Genomic DNA, 19,889 nt, shown 5'->3' with positions numbered 1-19,889 from the left:
AGGTATTTGATAGGACTTACTCTTGAAGTACTAGTCATTACTTAAAGGGGGTTTTGGATTTCATCTGTCTCCTTACCTTCCCCCTTCTTCCTTAAATAGTACAAAGACTTTGTTTTCACAAAGGTTATTTTATACATTAACAAATATATTTGTGCTGCAATACCACCCTGCAGTGCACTGCTCTGAGTACTGATGCACAATCATGTTTTTCTGTGTCCATCTCTTGGCCTTGGGCTGAGTTTTATGTCCAAAGTGACATTGTTTCGGGAAGAGTTGAGTAAGCAGAAATTCAGAAGCAACCATGTTTGACAAAATAATTTTAAAAAATACTTTGTTCTGTAAAAATTAGAGAGTGGGACAAAAGTCAAGGAAACTGAAGTTGTTGTGTCATTGCATTGTTTGAATTTCATATGTCAGTTTGTATTTTTATTCACTTCAGCGGGGTGGGAATATTTCAGGTAGGAGAGAGAGGAGCCTCCTTCTCTGTTTTACTGGTTTTAGATGGACTCAACTGAAATAGGAAGTGATTTCTTATCTTACTTAGGGCAGGTTTTATCTTCTTCCTGCCTTGTCCCATGCCATATTGTCATTGCACCTGCTCTGTGCAAATACACTATTTACCTAGAGGTGGGAAAGACTCAGTTCTATGTTGAACTGTACATTCCCCTTAAATAACTATGTGAGACAGGAAAAAAATGAGAGCAATATATGATGCCCATTACACTCTTGTTCACAGTGATTTTCAAAATTTTTGTTATTTTTTTACTTTTTGCACATCTGTTGTTGTATCTAGTCATAGACGAGTCCAGTTACGTCCCAATACTCTGGCTCTGTCACATCTGTGCTTCTTGACTGCTTTACTGAAATAGGTTATCTGAGGCATATTCAGAATATTGCAATACAGGTGACAGAGAATTCATTCTATGTGTAATTAATTATACTGAGCATAGAAAACTTGTCAGCCTGAGCTATTTTATTTGCTGTCTGTCTGTCTGTAATCTAAATGGGGCAATGCCTAAAAAGCACAAATTGACAGTTCAAACACACCTTGAATTTTTGTTTTATTGCTGATTTCAGCAGAGACTCAGTATTACTGAGTGTGATGCATTTTTTTTTCTTAAGAAACAGATCTGAAAATGTCAGGAGTTTTACTTTCTGTGAAAATCAGGGATATTGTAATAGAAATTATTGGGTCTTACACACACAAGGACTCTGTCCTTATTTCTGTCCCAGCTGAAAATTCCTCATAGTGCTGAAATTTAATGTTCTGTGTTTCAGGGTTTTTTCTGCAGTTTATATAGCTCAATATTGCAGGTTTTAGTGCTTTCAATAACTGCACAAGCATTCTGCTTTTGATATAATTAAACTGAAATTACACATTGAAATCCATCCTGGCTTCTGAGGACACTGTGTTCAAAGACATGAATTTTAAATAGGTCTGAAAACTGAAAGTGTAAGGGCAATATTGACTTTTGCTGTGGTAAGTTCAATTTTAAATCAGCTAAAGTCAGAAAATCTATCTGTAATATGTGACAGGGGGTCGGGAAGTCAAGAAATAATCACACACCTTGGTTTGGAAAGATGCAAAGCACAGCTCAATTCTCTTCTGGTGTGATGTATCTTTTTACACCCTGGAGTTTGCTGCTTATGAAAAGCAGTGTTATAAAAGGACTCCTCCTCCCCCGCCCTGCTGAGCCAGACCCAGCACTTAATTACAAGGCTTAATAGATTTGTTGGTTGAACCACTACGTGTTTTCACAATTAAAAGTACCTTAGAACAGTAGTAAACTCTCACATATAGTTCTGTTGCATCAGTCTGGTTATATGGACTTTTCTTTCTTTTTTACTAACTTAGTTTGTGAGCTTGTCTTAAATTACCAATCAGTTTTCTGTACCATATTCTGTCACTGTTTTCTGTCCTACCTGGATCAGTAGCACAGAGATTTCTTTGTGACTGTAATCTCTTTCCACAGAGCACATCCTGTAATAATACTGGTAGTTAAAAATGAGCAACAAACACCCTCCCCCCACCCCCAGCTTTAGCAGTGGTACCCTTGATATTCTTTTTCTTAGGCTGTGGACCCGTGAGAAGTGATGAGTCAGTTTAAGAGCTCACTGCTGTGCTTGCTTTCCTACTTGTGGTTTGCTTTTCCTTTCCAAACCCCGGGCCAGCTCCGGAGATCATCTATACCTCCGCTACCTGCTGCACTCCCCCACCCTGACAGGGAAGTGACCTGCCAAAATTGTCTTTCTGTTGCTGTCTTTGGTGAATGGGCTCTGCAGAGAGCCCAGCAGGAGCTGGGTGCAGGCACCTGGCACAGGATGGGGGGTCTGAGTGGGCCAGACCTTCTCCTTTGGCTGCTCAGAGCTGGCTCTTGGACTCAGCAGCTTACCAAACCACAGCCTTTGTTATTTCACGTCTTCCACTTGTGCAAAAGACTGAAGGACTGTTTCCAAATTAAACAACTTGTTATTTATTCTTACTTTAAAAAGTATTGTAGAACAAACATTATGAGAAGACTCAATCTACCAAAATAAGAATGTGAATTTAAAAAGTTCTGTTTCAATGCTTTCTTTGCAGTACATTTAGCACTATCATTGCTGTGGCTGTCAATGTTCAAGGGCAAAGCCTAAGGGATGTAGTGTCACTGATTGCTCTGACATGTCATGAGATTTTTTTTTTTCCGAATGACAGTCTACTTTTTGTATTGATTTGGCTTTTTAAGGTAAATATAGTTCTGAGTGCTGATGAGTTGAAGTGGGTATGCTCAGTTTTTGTGAGAAAATAGAAGGTGAATATAAGTAAGATTTTTTTTTCTGTATTGCAGAAGGAGCTCTTCAGCAAGAAAGGTGAGATTTCACATGAAAAACTTCAAAATATGTATAAAAAGAGGTTCACCTTTGTAAAGACACTCACTGATAGCAGATAGATCACTAAAAACACACCTCTTCTTCACTCAATATTTTTATATGAGTAGAAAAAGCCAAGATGGCTGCAGGCTAGCGTTTGAAAGCAAAGTCTAAAAGGAAGAAGTGTTGTCTTTAACATGAATGGTATTTCCTGTGATCTTTGGATTGCTAAAGTTCATTTCCTAGACTGAAATAGTTGTGGAGTCCACTAGACTGGAGATTATTTTTACTTGAGATTCATAATTCAGCTACTAATCTCCTTCAATTATTCTGCTGCATGTTTATAGATTCCTGGTTCCCTTTTAATATCTGCTAATGGGTAATTACAGTCAGAGATCATTCTTGTCATGGAAATTGCTAAAGTAATTTCAGAAACACTGTTGTTATTTGTGTGAAACAAAATATGGACTGAAAATCAAAACTGTACTGTCTGTCTGGTGCTGTAGTAGTTAAAGAAGAAAAAAGTGGTTCTGCTTGATTTTATACAGAAGATATTGAGAGGAATAAGGCAATTTATATTGATTTGCTTGGTTCTTGCTATTAGGGTTTGTTCTAATATTTCAGGGTGACACTGCTCTTTGGTAACTAGGCAGCTCTGGGTGATCAAGACTTGAGTCCTTGGCAAATGAACAACTAAGAGAAAAAATACTTTATAAATTATCCAGGTGGTTACTGTGGCTGTGTTCGCTTGTGAATACATCAGGAGCTTTGAAATTAAAAACAGAACCACAACATACTTGGATTCTGTTTGGAAAGGCTTTCACTGGTCGGGAGCTGCTGTGAATAATTCTCCCAAGAGAGGGGGAATAGGATGTTGTCACTGACTGTCTGTCCATCCTGGTGTGTGAGCGACAGGGTGGGCAGGAGGGTGCAGGTTTTCCAGGCCCCCTCCCCTGCCTGTGACTGAGCTAGCACCTGGAAACTCTTCACACTCTGCAGAGGCAGAGAATAAAGGAAGCCATCCCAAGAGCTGTTTTGTTGTTATCAGTCTGACTTTTGTATCAGATAGCACATCATTCATTCTGTTGCTCCACCGTGCATTGCTGGGGGAAGACTGCTCTTTGTGCCAGAGCTCCAGAGGGAGCTCCCTGGGATGGGTGATTTTGTGCTCTTCTCTGCTCTCTCCATGTCTTGAATGCCCTTCCCTTTCCCCTTCCCCATCTGCCCTCACACTGCTCCATGCAGACAGCTGCTGAGGAAGAAGGGGACAAAATTACCCCATGCATCAACACCCTTGGGCTGGTGTGTGTTTCTTTAAAACACTTGGGCTCTACAGGCTCTGTACAGGCCATGGCTATTCTGCAGCTTTTGAGTCCAGGCCAGTTCTTAAGAAAACGTGCTGGATTGACACAAAGCACGGTGGACAGCTTTAACTAGCCTGGGAGAACATAAGGGCTTCAGTCCAAGCCTGATAGACTAATGAAATATTTGCTTTCGTATTTTTTGCGACAAAATTCTATTGATGTGTCAGTAGGAGACTGGAGAGTTCAGCAATGCTTGAAAAGTCCCATCTGTGGCGAGGAAAGCATAGAGCAATACCCAGGTTTGTAGAAATGTCTTCTTTGCTTGCAGGTGAAAGGCGGCTGTTCTTTTGTGTCAGGTCTTGCCCAGTACTTACCTACAAAAGCTTCTATTGCTGAATCTGAGCACATCCTTGTTTCCACTGACTTGAAACAGAGTAGATTTGAAAGGAAGTACCTGTTTTGATTCATGTTCTGGAAGGTATTCTGTTGTCATTTTTTTATACTTCTTGCATGTCCAGTGTTCTTACTTATTCATTGGGCAAATTTCTTTTGCCCAATCTGGCAAAATGTTTTACATGTTAATTGGCTTTCAAATGGCTATAGAGCTCACACAGATTTGACTAAATCATATTTGTTTGGTGGTTGTTCCTGAAGGTTGTCAGTGCTGTTTCTAACTCATACCTCCAGGGTTGTTTCTTATATATCCTTGCATATCCTAACCTGAGTGACAAATCCTTCTCTTTTTCATCCAAAAACGATGAAGGCTTCTAAGGAAATGAGGCTTTTTCTTGATAAACTGCTGATCAGAGCTCCATGGTTTTAGGGCAACAGTCCAGATCCAGTCCCCATTTGGCTCAGTGTGTTTACCACTGGTGCTTCTGGGAGTGTTGTTTTTTGTGGCTTGTTGCTGTTTCAGGGTTACACCTCTCTTGGTGTGTCATAACAACAAATCTTCAAGAAACACTGACCAAAAAAAGTAAAAGTGATGCTGTAGTACCCAGTGCTCACATGATTCTTAAACATATACACAGGAGCATGTTGAGTTGATCGTTTTTCTACTGTGTGATACCATCCATGACAGAATCTTCTTCTCCCTCTCAAATCTACCTTCTACATTTTCAGAAGGTTGTTGGAAAAAATTCAAAGGAGGAAAGACACAAAAAGTGGGGACTTTTAAAAAGGGAGGTGCTAGTGGCAGTGGGACAGGGGATTCAAATTGAAACTAGTTTGGAGTTGAATTATTCGTTTCAAAGTAGCACTTGTGGTGGTGCATTATGGATTCTTGGTAAATCAATAAAGTAATGTTGGGGTGTTTCTTTACCTAGCAGAGTTTTGAGAAGAAAGTTCTGTGACCCAGGGGTCATTCATAATTACTAGGAATGCACATCTATGGAGATCAGCCAGGAAGAAACAAATCAATAAGATAGCAATCTCTTTTTTATTAAAATGGGTTAGACTACTGAAAAGACATGTCTCTTCAATTTTCTATCCTGTAAAACTCTTCAATAATATTCAGAGGTAGTTCCAAGCTGACACTGCACCCATTTTTCATCTTTTGAGCATCAGATAACTGAACCACAGCCACACAGTATAATTTTGTAGAATAGACATTGTCCTTGGTACTGTTTTTTCATTGACATAATCAGGAGAAGTTACAGAAAGCAAGCTGTGAAGTAATTTTTCTTGGATTTTAATATTTAGTAGCCCAAGACAGGAAAATTTGTTTTACATAATTGTGAATGTATTGCTGCTTAGAAATTAATAGTTATTTTTTGAAAATTAATTCTGCTAACTGGAAAAACAAAGTTGTCTCTCAAAATACCTCTATATCATCACAATTACCCTCAAAATATTTCTGCAAGTATATCAAAGAAGTTTTTTCATTGTTTTTGTTCTGAAATACACTTTTAGAGGGAACTGGGATAGCAAGCCTGTCATCTCTTTCACCTAGTGGTTCACATCAGGCAGAGTGAGTTCCTGCACCCTCAGCCCCATGGTAAAGGAATTCCTCAGGCTGTTTAATGAGCTGTCTGCCTCTCTGGTGCATCACAGTCCAAACCTTCCCACTGTCTAGAGTGTGTTGTCTTTGTTACTGATAGACGAATTCCGATTGAAATACTTGCCCCTGTGCACACCTTCTGACAGCTGCTTCTTCAGGAAAAAACTGGCTAACAGCCAAGTGAAGTAATTGTGCAGTTACCTTCGATATGGAAAATGCATTAAAACATGATGCAAATGTTTTGATTTCTTCTTCATATCTCCTTTGAGTGTCAGTGGTTTCTGAGATTCACACTTGTTTTCAAGAGCATTATTATACACATGCAAATGGTATCAGTACCAGAATAATTTTTTTAAAGTGAAAAATGGGAGGACTTTAATTATGATGAAAAGCTCAGTAATAACCAGTACAGGTGAGACATTAGGTATACATGGGAAAGATGTATTAAAAGAGGTCTTCAATTTTATTTACATATTATATATATATACATATTAATATATTTATACATATGTCAGTTTATTCTGGGTGTTACTGAATAAAGGTGGTGCAACATGGTCTTTTTTTGTGATTAATCCAAATTTGTAGTATACTCTGGGCAAGAAGTTCTAGTTACTCATTTTGCAAAAGTAACACTTTTTTTTTTTTGTCCAGTCTTGCTGTTGATATATCTGGTTTTGCCTGCTTGGTCATTAATAATTGGATAGTATGTTAGTGGTTGGCTCTATTTGCCAGAGGCAGAATCGCTCAGTATGGTTTCTGACACTTTTTCCTGCTTGTAGCGTGAATGCAGTCTGAATGTGTGTATGCAGTTAAGCATTTGCTTTTTGAAGGTAACTGGCTGGCATTTGGCTTTTCTGAGGGGGGAAAAAAAAAAAAAAAAAGCAGGTTTTAGTGGATTCTTTCTCCCTGGAGCAATGGCCTTGGGCACCATGGTGACAGCAGTCAAGTGGCAAAGAAGCTGTGGTCCTGTTACCAAGTTTTAATAAAACTTATGAAATCCTGTTTTCCATCACATCTCTGTGTTTTTGTTTTTATAGCTCTTGGCATTGAATGAACTATATTCATGTTCATGAACCTATTTGAAAAACACTGGTCATTAGTAATTGACAATACAGTTTATTCCTTAATGTTCATTGTTTAGCAGAACACATGTATTGCCTTGGAAACAGTATTACTTAGAGTGGAATGAAATACACAGAGCTAGATGTAGAGTATCTTTAAAAAAAAATTTAATGAATTTTGCCTTGGACAGGTGTATTCTTTTCTCATTTTTCTATGCCTTAATTAAAATGTGAAATGAATAAAAGAAGATTTCTTAATTTTTAAGATGCATGTTTTGAAAAAGAATGCCAAGTGTATTGTGATTAAAGATTATATAGACACACAAAGACACACAACTTCTGAAGAGTTGTGACCATTCAATTACACAATACGCTCACGGGAACTGTGTCATTTGCTCAAAAGGCAAAAACCCCCATGTAGTACATTTGTATATGAAAATGCTTGAGTTGCCCGAGCAAGGTGCAGTCGGGGTGAGCAGAGCAGCCCTTGGCCAGCGCTGCCCCAGCGCTGCCGGGCACCACTGCCCGTGCACGAGGCTCCTGGGCTCCCACCCACCAGCAGCACACAGCTTTTGCTCCCTGCTCAGAGCATGCAGGTAGAAAGTTCAAGGAAAGTTTAAGGAATCAACTATTTTTATTCCCTCCCCCCTTGGGGAACATTGTGTATGATTAACTATTAATTTACTCATCCTGTCTCTCTGCAGGATTCATTCCAGGAAGTGAGATTCAAGCTTATGGAAAGGAGTTAGAGATTTGAAAAGGAATAATTAAAAAACCCTCATGCCAAAAACGCTTATCTGCACCAACGCAAGTTGATCTGGAGCTTCACGCTTAGAGCTGATGATGAATTGCCCGTGGTTTTGGGGAGGCTAATTCTTGCTTTCGATTGTGTTGGAAATCTGAAGTTAGTGCTCATGAGAAGTAAAATCAGAGAACGTGGGTTACTCAGTGTGCCTAAGGATCACAGAGGCAGCAGTGAAACGACAAAACTTCTCTTTGAAGCTGTAGCTTCAGCTGTGTCCTACTCTGTGCACTGGGAACTGAGAGAAATAGCAGCCAGCCTGGGAGAAGATGCCAGCTAAAGGGAAATACTTCTTCAACGACAGCGATGACTGCAGCATGTCAGACCCGCTCTACGAGAAGTACCGCTACACCAGCCAGCAGCATCCCCTCCTGCTGCTGCTGCTCTTCATTGCAATCCTCTTCTGGACTACTCTAATTATAATCTTTTTTGTTACTAATGTGAGTAAACTTCTTTTGTGCATGTTCAATGTTTCCAGAGATGATAAGGAGTCACTATGACAGCACACTAAACGTTTTTGGCTATATAGTATTTTGAGCCACATGGTATCAGAGTTGCAGTGCTGAAAGAAATCAAGTAACTGTGTGTGTAATGCTGTGCATGTTTTTGAAGGGATGGGAAGAGTGGAGACTGTTTTCAGGCACATGTACAGTTACTAAAAGGATTGCTCTTTCCTTTCAATATGCTAGGAACAAATCATAATCTGTATTGAATGCTAGCTATGATATTAAGTAAGGGCCAAGGAAGGAACAGGAACGCAAGTTAAAATGTCCTGCATTTCTCGCATTTTTTTAGAGTCATCTAAGAACTATAAAATATTGTAGTGACTTGGTTATTCGTTAGGTTATTTCCGAGGTGATTTTTTCTTAAAAGATATGTTAATTTCCTTTTTTTTCCTTTTTCTTTTTTTGTTAATAAAAACACAACAGGAATCTCCCAGTATAGTGGGTGATCGGTGGAATCAATATTTATTTAGCAAAGAGCAGTGATCCTATAGGCATAGAAAAGATGCAGCTTTAAGATTTCTTTATGTAGTGTAATTTGATTTTCCATAAAGAAATTTGGTGTTCTACAAGCTCAGCTGACAGCTGGTAAAAAGATGAGTTGATTTAAAAATAATGTTGTAAAAAGGTAGTAAAGTAGCTGTTATAATCTTTCATTGCCTTCTAACAACGCTTTCCAAACACTGTGCTTCATGATAAAGGGTCTTCAAGTCTCTCTTTAGCAACAAATCAAATCTCACCAATTGCGCTTCTGTCCTTTTACTTTTTATTTCTTAGGAAAGGAAAAAAGTAGCAACACTATTTTTAACAATTTATCTCCTGTAAAACTTAGAAAGAGAGCTGTTACACTCCTCTTTAGCAAAGTTTGAACTCTAAATACATTTCTTTGGGTACATCTGCATTATAGATATAGTATAGTTAGAACTTAGTGGTTTGGGGTTTGTCTTTAAAGCTAGTTTGGAAAATAATAATGGTGGAACTGGGGTAGAATGAGTATCTCTAATAGTATTTATTATATTATCTCTGTATGTGTGAATATCAGGAAGATTCATGCTGCCACAGCTAGTCTACTTAGGAACTCAGGTTAACTTATTTTAAAGGCATCCAAGCTGTTTCTAGGATAGTATAGATGCATTTTTCCTTTTTCTAAGGGGGGCATTTGGACCAGCTGTAACCCTTTGTTTTGCTTTTGCAGGAAGCACATTCCCACCTTGCCTTCATCATTGCAGTGTGTGCCGCCCTGGCCCTGTTTACAGTCATGTACTTCCTGCTGTGTATGGAATCCCTGTTTCGGAGATGGCTGACGTTATTTGGAGTGATGATTTGGATCTGCTTCCTCACTGTGGGATATGTATCCCTTTTTGAAAAAGGAAGTGATTACCAGCTGTGGGAACAGGTATGTTGTGTTCATTCCGGTACTTACATGGAACTGGTAGTCAGTTGTGGATGTGTTTGTATGAATGTGTTTGTGTGCTTTATTTTTTCAGAATATTATGACTGTGTAATAACTTTTCTGAGATTTAGGTTAACTTTTAAAAATTAGTTTTGCTGATTTATTGCAGTAAATTTTAGTTGGTGTTCTGTATTACAGTGAGAACACATTTCAGTGAGAAAATTGGATAACTTCATAAATCTATGTGGGAATTGCATATTTAAGTTGTAATTGAACTGTATTTTTTTTTAGGATTTTTACTAAACCTTAATTACTATGAATTAATCTCTGAGAGAATTTTTTATTAGTAATACTTGCTTTGATAATTTATATGGGTCAAAGAGATGTTCAAGAATGTATAAAGGACTCCAGAGCTGGGTGTACTCTAGGGAGCAGGTTTTTAAGTCAGTGGGAGAGGTGAAGTGAACAATAAGAGTTAATGACGCATCCTGGCATTGCTGGGTGTGGCTAAACTCCATTGCTTGCTGTCTCTGACCAGAAGATGGGCGATTTCATGAAGCCAGAAATATCATAATTTGTAGGAAACTCCTCCTAAGATCTCATAATGCAAGCAGAAGAGTTTTAATTAAATAAAAATGACTTTTAATCTTGTTTCACAGACTCTGCCCCTTCCCTTCTTTATTTGAATAAAGAAAGATATAAATTATCAGTTAAACAACCAAAATCTGATTTGCATTATAGCCTGGATCCAGCACTGTATATTTGGAGTTGCTGTTCAGTATTTTTTAACTTAAGGAAGTGCCTATTACCTTAGGAAAATCCCTCAAATGTATTGTTCTTAACTATAAATGCAAATATGTAACAAAGCAAGATTGGGTTTCCTGCTTTCAGTGTTGCAAGCCAGTGTGGTGTTTTCATGTGGTAATAATTCGTTTATATTGATTTTAAGTCTAAAATATAATGACGCCCTACTCTGAAAAGTGAATAGATTAATTTCAGACTTTCACCTCAAGTTATGAATTTATCACTAATTAAAGCTACTGTTTAAATGCAGGTATGGCGTTTGCTTGCCCATGTTTATAGAACTATCACACAGCATTCAGAACATTGTGTGATGGGGGTTGCAAATATGGCAGAAAAAAATGTTTTTACTCCAGCTAAAATAGTAAGATACACAAAGAAAAATATTTTCGTTGAATGAAAACTTTTATTTGTCTGTTTATTGTTTTCCCAGTCAAACTATTTATTCTGGCAAAACATTTAAGGGCAGACTGGACCTTGAGACATCCTCGAAGGAAGCTCTTCTCTGGAATGGCACAAGTTGAGTTGCCATGATGAGATGGAGCTGAGCCAGGAATGCTCCAATACATTCCTCTGATCAGGGTGGTTAGTTTCCATGTATATAAGCTAACAGTTGTAAAAGTTCTATAAATATGGATTTAAGTTTTACAGACCTTCTCACTGGTCTGGAGTAGTTTAGTGGCCTGTTGTGCATTTTGTAGAATCTGTGCAGCTAAATACATAGTTAGTGGTAATAAAGGTTATTCTCTTGTGGGAGGACCAGGAAGTATTGGTTGGATTTTTGGTTTTTATCAAACACGAAGCAAACATACACATGTGATTGGGTGATGTTAAAATTAGAAAAATATCTTGCAGAAGGTGAGAAATCTGATTCTATTCAGTATTGCTACCCTTACAACACACTGTTCCTGAAGTGTGAGTACAAAGTACATCCAAAGTGCATCTCCAGCTGTAAAGGATAAGTTCAGGATAAAGGGCAAGGACAACTGAAAAAAATTGTAGCTGATATGTCATGTTAACCCATCTTGTCTGTGAATCTACAGCTGTTAATCCCTCAAAACTCTTAGAACTACCACTGTCCTTATGATTTGAACTGTATTTTGAAATGTCAATATCTAATTGTTCAGCCTGAAATTGAGCAAGAATCCTGCTACTTTGCTCCTATTTCTGTAGTGACTCTTTTATTTTTTTTTTTTCCTTTTTCTTTCCAAAGGTGCCATTCTTTCTGTTCATGATCTTCACAGTTTATACCATGCTCCCCTTTGGGATGAGAGGTGCTGTCATAATTAGTGTTGTTTCTGCTCTCTCCCATATTATTGTTCTAAGCACTGTGGTAAGCGTGACTTCTCAAGAAAATAAGGAATCCATTCTGTTTCAGGTAAGGAAATAACTTGGTTACATAATGAAATACCCTAGTCATGTTACCCTTTGCTTTTGGCATAACTATTCTGTTTAGAAAAGTTCCAAACTTTCACGTGGATGTTTCAAGTTCATGGATTTGGAGCTTGGGCCCAAAAAGTCTTGAGCTTTTTGTAAAATTGCAAATTTTTAAACCTATTGTGCGTTTTGTTTTTCTGACCAAAGTGGAAGAAGTAGGATTGTTTTGTTAATTTTTAAACTAAGTTGTTAAAAATATGCCTAACTTAGTCATTCTTCCCAATCTGTGCTCTTTCAGGTGGGCCTTCGTAACTTCGTCAGGCACTACCCACAGGGTGGATCAAAAGGGCCCTTGCTGCCCTGGGGTGTCAGCAGGGCCTGGGAGTGCTGCTCGCTGTGTTCAGGGCTCCCAACACTCATTAACAGGGTGTGTTCAAAGCAGCACCCCAGCTCATTCTGTGCAGGCCTGTGCCAGACTCCACACAGTGTGCTGATGCATGAGTTTGTGCGCTGGTTTTGCACAAATCAAACACTGGTGCCTGCAAATAAATGTTAAATGGTATAATATGATTTTCTGTTTCATTATTCTGCTGGATGTTTGCACAGGAATGCCTGTGACTGTGAATGTTAGCTTATATCTGCCAGGTCCATGCTGGCTGATAGCAACACCCTGATTTGTTATGGGATGGGGTAAGAGGAAATGAAACATGGTCTGGGATTGATTGTTTTCATGGTACTAATACATGTGTTAGTGAAGTATCAGTGACTGCCTTGTAGTGGGTAAATATTTTCCTTCTTGTGCAGCTCCTTGCCAATGCTGTAATTTTCCTTTGTGGCAACTTCGTGGGTGCATTTCACAAACGCCAAATGCAGGTTGCTTCGTGGGATTTGTACAGATACACCTTAAAGTGCATTCAGGTGCGAATGAAACTGAAGGTTGAGAAGAGGCAACAAGTGAGTGAGCTAGTTCATGTTATGAATTCCTTGTTTTCGTTTCCTAAGTCTGTATAAATTCATAACGTTGGTGACTAATCCATGCTGAAAGGCTTGGTCTGATCCTTGTGATACCCACCTAGTGTCAAAAATAAGAGCTGTGCCGTGTATAACAAAAGAAGGAAGTTAAAGGGAGGAAGCTGTTCTCTGGGGCTTGTCTACATGAAAATCACAGTATTTGTTACAGGAATGTAATTTCCAGTCATTTTAGTTCCTTTTTTCCTAGAATAAACTGTTCCAGGGACTGGCCTAAGGTAACTTGAGAATCTGCTCTTAATGCCCTGAAATTACATGTAAGGTAATTTTAGCAGTTAGTTTTATGCTTCCCTTGGTCACCTTTTTTTTGCATTGAATTCTAAAGTATTATTTGTTCTTGTATTTTATTGTCTTACAAACTATTTTTCCTTTGGTAGAAGGAGAAAATTGGGTGTGAAGGGAGAAGAAAATCATATAATAGATTTCGGTATTTATTTCCATAAACTCCAGTGGTATTCAAAGAATAAGCAAGGAACATGAATTTCTTGCTGAGGAAGGATTGTAGAGAGGTATCAAAGCTGAAACTGGGGAACCTTTCCTGGTTTAAATAGAGTTAAGAAGAGCCCTACAAGGCTGATGTGTACCGTGTTCTCTGCCCACCAGTTATTAGATAAAAGGAAGAGGCTGAAAGGTGACTGACCTGATCAAACTGAGAAGAAGAAAATGCCACACTGCTAGTTCTATCTGTTCTCTGATGCTAATCTTGGGAGATGAGATGACAAATATGCATGAAAGCCCTGGCAGAATTTCCCCATGCAGCTGCCAGGGAAGCCTCTGATCACCTTATGCAGGCAGTGTGCTCTCATTTCCTGGGCAATGTGCTCACTTCCATGGGTGTTCAGGATTTTGATTTTGGGAATTTTTTTTTTTTTTTAATGGTTGCTTGTTTGAAGTGTAAATGTGCTTAAGTCTATGGAGAGCTTTCTTTTCATCCGTGTTGCAATTTGTCAGGCAATTCTGAGTATCCTTTTTGCCACCCACTTCCTCTCTGTGAAAAAGGTGTGAGAACTGCAATTCAGGGTTCCTCATTGCTTCCTTGAAAACTGAGAGATGTGTCAGCCTCCCATGGCCCTGTTATATTCCCTGGGATTCGGCTGCCAGTTTAAATTCTTTCCCAGTGTTGACTCTCCTAGTACCAAAACAGTAGATAAGGGAAAGGAGGTGTTTCTTTTTCTGGGATCAGTCTCAAACTAAACTGCTGCCTTGCGTAGATAAGTTCTTTGTGCTCAAGGGCTACCTCTTCCCACTGTGATGCTGGAGTATTTCTTCTTGGTGGCAGGCACTAATCAAGTAACCCTGGCAGCTTACTGATGTCTGCACATGGCAGTATTCAGGAAAAGGGGACAAGGATTTGTCTCCAGGGGACAGCATTTAGCATTTTACTTGGCTGCACAATGTGTTAATCTTGCTGTTGATGTTGTCCAAAAAAGTTCCTGCTTGTAGCTGCTCCACACATTTCCTCTTCCATCTCTGGGATGGGAGAGCCCTTCCTGGCTCAAAGTATTCTCTTTTTGTCATCCTCTTCTGCCCAGCAAGTTACCAGGGTCTTCTTTGAAGAATGGGCTCTTGAATCAGAGTCAGTGTAAAATGGTGCCCTGAGTAGTCAAACAATGGAAGTGCATGTGGAGGAGTCTGTTTCTCGTTGAGTTCAAAAGACTTCATTTCAGTGGCACTGTTTCCTGGTTCACTTAAGCTATAGCAGCATGTAGCTGACACTTTTGTATCTGTTGCTGCTTTTCCAGCATTTGAGAATTTACAAATATTTTTAATACTGAATAGATTGTTAGGTACAGAACATAAGCTTTTGTAGAAGCTTTATAGGACAGTGCCAATGTAACACTGAGATTAGTGGACAAAACAAAATGTAATTTATCCAGAAAATCTGGTACTGAATACTGAATTTTTCTGTGTGTATGTTTCATGGTTACAAGGGGGTGTCACACCTAGGCCACAAGGAGCAAAAGAAAGAATATGCAACATCCTTGCATAACTGTAAAATCAATAACTTGGAGAACAGCAATGTAAGAGTGTCTTCTGGAAAACCTGACATGCATTACTCAAATAAAGGCGTTTTCGGTTTTGGTCTTTTTAAATGCCTTCTTGCAGTCAATAAAATTCTGCAGTTTCAAACTGCACTGTGTTAATAATTTTGCATAATTGTTTTCACCCCATTCTTTTTAGGAAAATTTGCTTTTATCCATCCTGCCTGCTCATATCTCTATGGAAATGAAGCTGGCAATCATTGAGCGACTGAAGGAAACTAATGATAACAGGCAAATGCATGACAACAACTTCCACAGTTTATATGTAAAAAGGCACCAAAATGTTAGGTAAGTGGAAACTCTAGAACTAATTGTATTAATATAAATTTCTGATTCTTATCAGTTCATATGATCCAATGAAATTAAAATTTGAAGGCAGAATTTCAGGCTGAAGTGAGCTTCTTTCCCATTATAATGTGTGTTGAACTGGTGTGCTGTCTTCTAAATCAGGGGAGATACTTGAACCCTTTTTGCTGGAGTTGTTTCCCAAAGAGGAGAGAGGTGCTTTCTCTTAAATGCATTTCAGTAGTTATGCTGACTGTGGAATTGACATATCTTCATATTTCACTTTTCCTGCTTTTTCCTTTTGCTCTTGTCTAGCATTCTTTATGCAGACATCGTAGGATTCACTCGCCTTGCCAGTGACTGCTCTCCTAAGGAACTTGTAGTGATGCTGAATGAACTCTTTGGAAAGTTTGATCAAATTGCAAAGGTAGGTTTACAGTTTGTGCTGTAGGATAAAGGCCTTTGGAAAAAGAAGTCTTTTTGCACAACAGGAGGCAGCGGGGTGTCAGTCCTGAAGTCAGAAAGGCAAGATGCTTTGGCTTTAAAGCTAACTAGCCAAATCACATTAAAACAAAATGTAAAACAAAAATGGGAGATTTAGCAAGCTGCTACTGTAATTCCAGTTCTTGGGTTTGGAGGTTTATCTGTATCATTTAGGAAATTGTCTGATGGTGATTGCAACAGGGCTATAGGAGGTTCTGTGTACAAACTCCACTCAGGAGCTCTACTGTGTTCAGCTTGAAGGTTTGTTTGACTCCACAAATGGAGAACTCTCAGATACACATTTAAATTCATTAATTCAGAGGCATCAGGCAAAGAGTTCATTAGCTTATGAGTGAGCTAAAGAAAGCTTTCTGTTACTAATGGATACTTAGAAAAAGTGAAAGAATGGGGAGTAGTTTAAAATGGTCCCTATTAAGACACACCCTCAGTACTGACCCTTCAGCCTGGCAGGAATTGTTACCACTTCCAGGTGCTGCTTGAGGTTAATTTTTTGCAGCTGTAATCACAAACTCAGGTTTTTATTTCTCACATTACAGGGACTGTATTACCTACATGTTTGTGTGTTGCATTTATGAAATCCTAAACATTTGTCAGAAAAAGCTGGAAAACTGTAACATTATTAATGTAGCAGAGGAGTGAAATTGCTGTAATTAAACCCTTGTGGATGTCATTGAATAAATCCTTAAATATATCACTGATTAAAACCTGACTAAAATGCTGGTAACAATTTTGACTAAATGACATGGCTAATCTTTGTGTTTGTTTGAATTCAGTTGCTGTTAAGTGTTCAAGTCCTGACAAATAAGAGTTATACTATATCTATTGCAATTGTATTGTTTTGAAGCACCTGTAAAATTATGTCATCTTAGTTGCCAAATGGCAAAATTTCTTTTAATGCTGTATAGAAGCTGAGGTTAAACACATTTGGTCAGGTTTTGTAACTGTTTTGCAGATAGAAAAATAGAAAAAATTCTAAATTTTGAGTGTTATGTTTTAATTTCTCACTCCTGTCTGCAAATTGCACTGTAATGTCTGGATTTAGTGAGTCAAGGTCTTTTGCAACTCTGTGGTTGAGCTGTGAGAAGAGGTTCCTGCTTTTTGTTCTGCCAGAGAGCGTTCTGTCATCTTTTCCATAATGTACAAGTGCTGCAAGCTCCAGTTTACCCAATAAAAATTGATGGCTAAGCTGGACACTGAGCTGGATGCTGAAGTACAGCAGCTCTAATCCAGGGCTGGGTTTCCCTGCTGATCCCTCTAAGCTTGTCACTTGTGCACTGCTCAGAACCCACTGGGATGGATTAAGATGTGGAGAATGATGGATGTTCTGTTAAGGCTTTAACTGACAAGGGAGAACAGCTCAGTTTGGGAAATTGTCACACATTTGGGCTGATTTTGGAGTTGGTTTAGGAACTGCTGGGGTGTTCCCACAGCAGGTAGGGTTGAACAGCTGGAGATATTGGCTGGCCCAAATTAAGCCATCTCTGCTCATCAGTCAAATACAACACAGCCTTGCAGAATTAGTCCTGGCTTGCTTGCAACCTTTGTAGTTAAAATTATTCAGTAAAGTGTTAACAAAAGACAGTGTGTGAGAGACTTTTTGCTCTCTCCTGCCAGTCATTGGCAGCAGTATCCTCTGTTGCACAGTTAGGAAAGGTTTTTTTTGCTGTATTGTGGGGTTTTTTTATTAGCAATAGCAAACTGTAGTGTGTGCCAGCTTCCTCTTCAGTCATATTTGAAACAACAAAAAACCCCCATTTTGCATCTGCACAGCTACCAGATTGGGCATCTGAATTCCTAAGTTTTTCCTCAGTGCTGGGAGGTTTTATGACACCTCACACTGTTACTTATGAGGCTGCCTTGTAAAAATAGAGGGAAAACTGCCCACAATTCAAATGAAGGTGAAGATTAAAAGATAGATAAATAGATTTCATTCTTCAGATGATAAATTCTATGACAGTTTTATCTTATTTATAGTTTTTCAATTGCTTCCAAGAAAAAGGTGAGAAACTAACAAGGTGGTTCTATTTCAGAAATGCTTTAAGTCATCTTCTTTTTTCTCTCCAGTGAGCGATGTCCAGGCATTCACATGTGGGGCAAAAGAATTAAGCTTTGTTTCAACAAGGACTGAACAAAGCCTGACTTTTCAAACCAGAGCCTTTGGAGCTCTTGGCCTACTTCCAGTCAATTTTTTCCTGTTAAAAAAGTTTGCTGTAATTTTGCAGGAGAATGAATGCATGAGAATAAAAATCCTGGGAGACTGTTACTACTGTGTCTCAGGCCTGCCTGTGTCCTTACCAGTTCATGCCAGGAACTGTGTTAAAATGGGGCTCGACATGTGTGAAGCAATAAAGTAAGTATTACACAGAAGGCTGTTTAAAATATAGATACTGTGAAGATATTGAATAAAGTAATTAGTTTTCTTGTCAACATTCAAAGTGCATTTATTAGCTGTAGTTGGATAGTTCTGATCATAAGTTTGTCTCATCTTTGCACCAAGTGTATGATGAGACTAAAGTTTAACAGATCTCCAGAAGGAGGAGAGAAAATGAAAAGTCTCCTGCTCTAATCCCCTCATGCCTCCCCAGGCAGGTGAGAGAAGCCACGGGAGTGGACATCAACATGAGGGTCGGGATTCACTCCGGGAACGTGCTGTGCGGGGTGATCGGCCTGCGGAAGTGGCAGTACGACGTGTGGTCACACGACGTGTCCCTGGCCAACCGCATGGAATCCGCCGGAGTGCCGGGGTGAGGATCCTCCCTGCCGGGGCTGAATCGCTCTGTCATGGGCCTGGAATCTGTAACTGTGCCATGACACAAATCCTCATCATGGCATGGTGGAAATAGGACAAATGTGTACTTAGCAGAGCTGTAAAACGTTAATATTTTCTGACTGTGTTTTCAATGGGCTATAAAATTCTATTCTTAGGCAAGCGACTGCTTCTTGACCTTCCCTTCATTGGAGAAACATGTGCATCTTCAGCAGGGCATTATGTTGACTTAGCTAATCCATGCTGTACATGGGGATAATTGTACATTTGTGAGTTTAGATAAAGAACAGTTGTGCGTCTTAGGTCAACAAGGCTAAGCTGTGTCTTTACCCAGTGTTTCTGCTAATGTATTGATTAGTCCCACCTGCTTTGTATCAGCTCTATATTCACCAGCCCCACCACTCAAACCCTACAAATGACTCCAAAATTAAAATGCATCAGGGAGTATCCCAGCAGGGAGAGTCTGAGCTGTTGTTTGTTGTGCATTTGCCATGGGCAGAACGAAGGGAAGGGAGTGGTGCTGAATTGGAGAGCTGAATGTAACTTGCCATGTGCTGCTCAGTAATACAAGGATTGGGTTTGAGGTTGGTCTCTTGCATCCTTTTTAAGATGCTCATGGAAAAGAACAAGTATAAATGTTTTTCAAACACCCCAGCATTTGCATTTTTCTCATTTAGGAAAGTATACTCTTTTTCTGTTTTCTAAGTTAAATTTGAGAATTAGAATTCATCTAAGAACCCCTTTCTTTCTTTCTTTCTTATTTTGGTAGTTTGCACAAAAAAAGGCCATTATAAGACTTTTCCTTTTTTCGTTCCCAAATCAGACCATGATTTTTTTTGGTTTCATGGTAGTCTGTGCAAATTAGATTTTTTTGGTGAGTGGTTCTAATCAGTGACATTGTAGTATTTCTTATTATTTCTATACCTCAGACAGCTTGTAGGTATATGCTTGTAACTTAGAAATTAAAGTGATTTATCAAGTGATAAGGGCTTATGAATATCAAAATACTTCATTGCATTGGCGACTGAAACGGAAAGAAAACTACTTGGAGCTTGGTTAACAGTTCCAACATCAGCCAGGCTGAAGGGTTTGGTGTGTTGATTCAGTGTGATTAAACAAGAATACAGAGTTGTAAAGTTTCTTTTGTTGGTAAAGCAAACAACATGACTCTG

At 38.9% G+C, this 19,889-nt stretch overlaps 1 protein-coding gene across 6 annotated transcripts in view; it reads left to right on the top strand.

Annotated features, from left to right (window-relative positions):
* The window catches only part of ADCY7 (adenylate cyclase 7), a 60,590-nt gene that overhangs the window by 19,613 nt on the left and 21,088 nt on the right, over positions 1–19,889 (top strand). For all 6 annotated transcript variants that reach the window (XM_019284141.2, XM_010396565.2, XM_010396570.2 and 3 more), the window contains 8 exons: positions 7,919–8,456; positions 9,715–9,915; positions 11,927–12,091; positions 12,895–13,044; positions 15,301–15,449; positions 15,762–15,873; positions 18,173–18,300; positions 18,536–18,694. In XM_019284141.2, the coding sequence (XP_019139686.1) occupies positions 8,286–8,456; positions 9,715–9,915; positions 11,927–12,091; positions 12,895–13,044; positions 15,301–15,449; positions 15,762–15,873; positions 18,173–18,300; positions 18,536–18,694 (1,235 nt within the window). In that variant the 5' untranslated portion in view covers positions 7,919–8,285. The remainder of the gene's footprint in view (positions 1–7,918; positions 8,457–9,714; positions 9,916–11,926; positions 12,092–12,894; positions 13,045–15,300; positions 15,450–15,761; positions 15,874–18,172; positions 18,301–18,535; positions 18,695–19,889) is intronic.

Source organism: Corvus cornix, chromosome 11 (assembly GCF_000738735.6).
Source record: "Corvus cornix cornix isolate S_Up_H32 chromosome 11, ASM73873v5, whole genome shotgun sequence".
NCBI classification, from domain to species: domain Eukaryota; kingdom Metazoa; phylum Chordata; class Aves; order Passeriformes; family Corvidae; genus Corvus; species Corvus cornix.
Note: the sequence above shows the minus strand (reverse complement) of the source record. Positions and strands in the feature narration are given on the sequence as shown.